This window comes from Ursus maritimus, unplaced genomic scaffold, assembly GCF_017311325.1.
Source record: "Ursus maritimus isolate PB19 unplaced genomic scaffold, ASM1731132v1 scaffold_259, whole genome shotgun sequence".
Lineage (NCBI taxonomy): Eukaryota > Metazoa > Chordata > Mammalia > Carnivora > Ursidae > Ursus > Ursus maritimus.
In genome coordinates, this window is record NW_024425108.1 from 14001 (window position 1) to 20496 (window position 6496).

At 49.7% G+C, this 6496-nt stretch overlaps 1 protein-coding gene across 1 annotated transcript in view; it reads left to right on the plus strand.

Annotated features, from left to right (window-relative positions):
- LOC103680319 (cytochrome P450 2A13) overlaps window positions 1–5854 on the plus strand; it is a 9096-nt gene extending 3242 nt beyond the window's left edge. Inside the window, exons 5-9 of the mRNA XM_040641894.1 lie at window positions 2634–2810; window positions 3237–3378; window positions 3783–3970; window positions 4636–4777; window positions 5313–5854. Coding sequence (XP_040497828.1) covers window positions 2634–2810; window positions 3237–3378; window positions 3783–3970; window positions 4636–4777; window positions 5313–5494 — 831 coding nt within the window. The 3' untranslated portion in view covers window positions 5495–5854. The remainder of the gene's footprint in view (window positions 1–2633; window positions 2811–3236; window positions 3379–3782; window positions 3971–4635; window positions 4778–5312) is intronic.
- Window positions 5855–6496: the final 642 nt, after the last annotated feature.

Here is a 6496-nt window from a genome sequence, read left to right on the forward strand (position 1 = left end):
AGGGAGCTCTTGGGATTCTGCCTGGGAACCCCGGTCCTCCATCCTGGTGTCCTTGCCCTTCCTCCCTCTCAGCTTCTGAGCTTCCCATGGCTCTGCCTCCCTCTGCCTCTGCCTCTCCCCCGTAAGAATCTTACTCTGTGGGCGCACCTGGGTGGTCACAGCTGTTAGCTGCCGGCTCTTCGGCTCAGGGCGTGATCTCACCGCGTATGGGATCGGCTACCACTCTGAGCTCTTTCCTCTCTCCACTCGCTTTGTCCCTCCTGCTGGCTGTCTCTATCTCTGTTAAATAAATAAATAGTGAAAAACTTTAAAAAAAAAGAATCTCACCTTGTTTCTGTTTCACACCCCTGCTCTCCATCTCTGGAAACATCCTCACTTCTCTGTTCTCTGCACATTTCTCCTCTTTCTCTAGTCAGTGTTAGATCCTTCATGATTTTTATTGTCACTTTCTCAGGATCTCACAAAGGTCAGACCTCCTCCTCTCCCTTCCCCTCCTCGTTTTCTTTTTTTTTTTTTTGTGGTTAGTTGTTGCTTTTGTTTTTTTGTTTTTTGTTTTGTTGTTTTTTAAGATTTTTATTTATTTTTCCTGACAGTGATAGAGATAGCTAGCGAGAGAGGGAACACAAGCAGGGGGAGGTGGGAGAGGAAGAAGCAGTTCCCAGCAGAGAGAGCCCAATGCCTGGCTCTTATCCCAGAACGCCTGATCAGTCCCAGGAGCCTAAGGCAGACGCCCAAAGACTGAGCCACCCAGGCGCCTCTTCTCTGTGTTTATGTATTCAGGTTTCTCTGCATCTGACTCTTGCCTTTTCCCTGATTCTTTCTTCCAACCCGCTCTATCTAGATTCTCTTATGTTTCTTCCTGTCTCCCTGCCCCCAGCCCATCCTCCCCTCTCTCTCTGCCACGCCCCGCCCCCTCCTGCCTCACCACACCTTATGCTCCCCTCTCCCAGGCGTGCAAGTGTTCAGCAATGGGGAGCCGCCGCCAAACAGCTCAGGCGCTTCTCCATCACTTCCCCTGTGGGATCTTGGAGTGCGGGCATGAGGAGCGCATCCAGGAGGAGGCGGGGGCTTCCTCATGAGGCCCCTCCGGGACACATGCGGTGAGCTGGGCGGGAGTGAGCGAGGGAGGAGGAGTCATCCACAAGGCGCCGCAACGCGAGTCCTCGGAAGGGGACTGGATTGGGGAAGGCATCGGGCTCTAGGCCATCAAGTCTGTGCTGAAAATTTGGTCTCCTCCAGTGCCCTCCTTTCTATCCCGGCAGGCATAGACTGCCCAGATTGACGCCACCTAAATCCCTGCCTCCCAACTCTCTATCTATTTCCTTAAGTGCTTTCATCGGATCCTCTACTTTTCCTGAGCGAAGGTTCAATGTCAGCTTCCATTGTCCTTTGGGACCGCTTGACTACAGAGGACAAAGAGTTCCTGTCATGCGGTATGATGCTGGGAAGCTTCCAGTTCACAGCTACCTCTATGGGGCAGGTAACCCATCCCAGTCTGGCTCTACAACACCCCTTCCACAACCTACACAAGCCTCCCACTCGAGCGACAGGTGCCCCAACTCCCATCCTCCCAGACCAGGTTCCATCAAAAACTGCTCTTGACAGTGAACAGTTACACCACAGAATACCCACTTTCCAAGGACACCTGGATATCTCAACAGATGCTCCCCCCACCAAAATACAAAACACAAAAACCAAACAAACAAAGAAGAACAGAGCCTGCAGGCAAAGGCATGTAGCCCAGCCTTGGCAAGTGGCATGTGTCCTCATCTCAGCTCACCTGCTGGTCCCTATTAAGAGTAGTCCATTCTCTTACTATCTTAACCCCTTCACAAGTGCACCCGCCCACCTCCTGGAATACAAACACCTGGTTTGACTATAAAATACAGCCTACAATCTTTGGCATGTACACAGTGAAAACCAGCCTACTGGGCCTCAGAGTGCTCCTTACAGAGCTCACTGAAACACCTGATCATCAGAACAGGTGCCCTGGGAAAGAAGACCCTAACACATGTAAACACTTGGATAGATAGCTTCCCAAACACCCAAATAGTGTACCCCCAACCTCGGACTCACTTACAGAAGTGCCTACACTTCGTAGAATATCTAGAAACACATGAACAGGTATCTCCCCAACCTCAACAATTGATACCGTGCCCCTCTAATACCTCAACTCCTACAACAGAAGCTGCCAAACACCATTCTATATCTCTTCTAAATATTCTGGATAGTTGTCTCCAACCTAGCCTACTCCCATACCTAGAGATATAACAGGTGACCTTCACTCATATCAGTCAGAAAAATAGTAAGCACCTGAACAAGAAAGTCTCTCCCAATTCAACAGCAACTGAATATCTGAAACCTAGATGTGCGTTGTCCAATCCAGCCACACCCAAATACCTGAAACTCCTGATAGTGTGTCCAATCCTTCTCACCCTACATTCTGGGACAAGGCTCACATAATGCCCTCACCTGAAACTTAGCTATCTCCTCCTCATCAAGTCTATAAATCCTAAACACCTGGACGATGCTCTTAACTCCAGTGCCTTCCTTGTACCAAGAAAGGTCTGGCTCCCATCAGAACCCGACCACTAACAACTATCCTTCCTGCCTTCTCTTCTCCCCATCCTCAGCTCTATGAGATGTTCCATTCAGTGATGAAACACCTGCCAGGGCCACAGCAACAGGCATTTAAGGAGCTGCAGGGTCTGGAGGACTTCATAGCCAAGAAGGTGGAACAGAACCAACGCACCCTGGACCCCAACTCCCCGAGGGACTTCATTGACTCCTTCCTCATCCGCATGCAGGAGGTACAGCCCAGCAGCCAGTGTGGAGAGCTGCAAAGCCAGGCAGCCCCTCATAACATCCTCACAATCTCAAGAACATTAATGGTGGCTGATCCATCTGCCAGAAGTTGCCATGGCCTGGATCTGTGTGGGATCCATAAAGCAACACTTCCACACCGCCCACTTGCTGTCTGTATCCCTCTCCTCATATTCCTACTGTAAAAAGTGACCCAGGGCTGATGAGTAAAGTATAGGTAGGCAGCCGGGGAAAGAGTGTGGGAAGGGCGTTTGGGCAGAGCCATCCACCTGAACAAAGCCCTGGCAGAAGTAGGGTCTCTCTTCCCACCTCTGGTCTGGACCTAAGAGAGCTGGGTCCAAATGGCAGACCCCGGAAGGCCTCTGAGAGCCCTGAGGGCAGTGGGCCTGGCCTGAAGCCCTGTCTCCCTGCAGGAGCAGAACAACCCCAACACGGAGTTCTTCTTGAAGAACCTGGTGATGACCACATTGGCCCTCTTCTTTGCGGGCACTGAGACAGTCAGCACAACCCTGCAGTATGGGTTCCTGCTGCTCATGAAGCACCCAGATGTGGAGGGTAAGGCTGTGGGGGTGGGGCAGTGAGGTGGGGGCCACAGACCCTCACACTTCCTCTGAGCCCACAGCAGTGTCCCCACCTTTCCTAGATCCTTGGAACCTCAGCCATACCCTGTTATCCAGATGCTAGGTGATATTCTCTGATAAGCACCAGCTGAGTTTCACTGGCTGTTAAAATACTGAAAATATCTGAACTGATGGGTAAATAGCTCCTGTGCTGAGTCAGATGTATGTGAGACCACATAGAGTTGAGACCAGGTGAATAGGACGCTGCACCAACATGTTTATGGCCAAGGTCTGTTTTGAATGGTCCACATCCACATCACACGTGGATGTGCATATTTGGACTATCGTCCCCACGCTGAGACCCCCAGATGCCTAAACACTTTCCCTTTCCTCCCACAGCCAAGGTCCATGAGGAGATTGACCGGGTAATTGGCAAGAACCGTCAGCCCAAGTTCGAGGATCGGGCCAAGATGCCCTACACAGAGGCAGTGATCCACGAGATCCAAAGATTTGGAGACATAATCCCCATGGGCTTAGCCCGCAGAGTCACCAAAGACACCAGGTTTCGGGAGTTCCTCCTCCCCAAGGTACTTTCCTGTCCTGCCTAGTGGGACCTCCAACCTGCTCCCTGTGACCCAGCACCCCATTCCCCTTAGAAGCTTCCCAGCCCCTGTCCCACTGCCTCAATCAAACACTTCCTCAACCACCATGACCCTTTAACCTTCCCACTCAGAGATTCTTGAATCCTGTGTCTCCCCCAGAGCTCTTGCTTCAGGGATTAATGAACCCTATGTCCCTAAATGTCCTCTCTCAAAAGACATGAACTTCATCTCTAGACCTCCTCCCTCAAGGACACGTGTCTCACGTTCCCCAAAATCCGGCCTAGAGAGACACAAACCCAATGTCTTTAAAACTTCCTGTCTCTGGAAACATGAACCCCCATGTCCTCTCAACCTCCCACCTTAGGAGACATGAACTGCACATGCCCCACACCTTCTGTCCTAAGACACACAGAACCTGTGTTCTTCAAACTTCCCTTTTCAGGAGACATAAACCCCATGTCTGCATAGCTTCCTGTGTCAGAGACGTGAATTTCCTGTCACACAAAGCTCCTCCCTGAGAGGACCCACACTCCCACACCTCCCATATCTCATCACCTGGGGCACCGTAATTTTTCCTCCAACCTCCATGCACTTGCAGCATACTCTACCCTGACTCTGGCTTATCAAATACCCCCTCTCCTCCTCACCAGGGCACTGAAGTATTCCCTATGCTGGGCTCTGTGCTGAGAGACCCCAAGTTCTTCTCCAACCCCCGTGACTTCCACCCCCAGCACTTCCTGGATGAGAATGGGCAGTTTAAGAAGAGTGATGCTTTTGTGCCCTTCTCCATTGGTAAGAGACCAGTCTGTGCCAAGCCACCGCTCCCACCAACAGGGCCTCCTTCATCCCAGCTCTCCTCTTCAAGGTGTAGCCTGGTGTTTTTCTCCAGCTTGGAAGTCCCTCTCATGATCTACCTTGGAACCCATCAGCTGCAACCCCCATAATTACTTGAGCTTAAGCTAAAGGATAAGGATGATCACACGTGTTTCAGAGATGGGGAAAATCAGAGCCCTTAGTGAGTCAGAGATTTGTCCAAAGTCACTTAAATTCTTTAGATTCCTTGCTTGGAGATGAGAGCCCAGCAGGCATATCTGAGTGTGTACTTGGAGAGACGGGGCATCTAAATTTCCCATTGCTACAGCTACCTCACCCCCATCCCATGCACAAGGGAAAATGATGCTCAGAGATTAGAGACGTCTCTGAAAATCTCTCAGTCCACGATATTCCAGCCTCTCCTCCCTGGGAGAAAGCATCTGGGGGTGGATAGTGGGGCAAGGGGGCAGTGAGAGCAGGCCTCACCTCCAGCCCTCCCATTCTGTGTCTTCAGGAAAGCGGTACTGTTTCGGAGAAGGCCTGGCTAGAATGGAGCTCTTTCTCTTCCTCACCAACATCTTGCAGAACTTCCGCTTCAAGTCCCCGCAGCTGCCCAGAGACATCGACGTGTCCCCCAAGCTCGTGGGCTTTGCTACCATCCCACGAAATTACACCATGAGCTTCCAGCCCCGCTGAACAAGGGGTTCAGGAAGGCACAGCTGGTTGGGGGACAAAGCGGAGGGAGGGGGAGGGGGCGTGGCTATGGCGAGGGGCGGGGTTTTGGAGGGCAGGGCTAGCAGGAAGGAGGGGCTTAGGGAAATAGGAAGGGCAAAGAGGATGGAAGAGGAAAGAAATGGGCTCTGCTCACCTTGGTAGAGATAGATCTTTCAGAAGTGGTATGAGAGGAAGGGAAATTACTTATTGAGTAAATATTTTCTGTCAGGTCCATGCTAAAAGTTAACACGTTCACCTCACTTAATGCTCGGAAACCTATGCAACAGAGAACAGTCTTTATATTCATTTTACAGGTGACAAATCCTAACTGATTCCCAAGGAATCTACCACAAAGACAAAAAAAAACTCCTAATAAATGAATTTATCAAGGTCACTAAACATACTACAATTTTTTGTGTTGTTTTTTCTATACACCAGCAACGAACCCTAGGAAATAAAAATTAAGAGCACAATACCATTTATAGTCCTCACAAAAGAGAAATAGGTAACTATAAATCTAACAACACAGGCACAGGACTTGTATGCTGAAAGCTACAAAACACTGTAGAAAGAACTAATTTTTAGATAGACAGTCTAGATATCCATTGACAGATGAATGGATAAAGGAAATGTGACATGTACATACAATGGAATATCACTCGGTCATAAAAAGAAAGGAAATCCTGCCATATGTGACAACATGGATGAACCTTGAGGATTTTATGTCAAGTGAAATAAGCCAATCAGAGAAAAACAAACAGGGTATGAATCCACTTGTAGCATGGATCTAAAACAGCCAGACTCATAGAAGCAAAAACTCATAGAACGGTGATTGCTAGGGTCTAGAGGAAGGGGGAGAAGGGGGGGTTGCTAGTCAATGGGTACAGTTTCCATTTTGGAAGCTGAATAAGTTCTAGAAATCTGCAGCACGACATTGTGTCTGTACTTGACAACTGTATTGGGCACTTAATTTGTTAAGAGGGT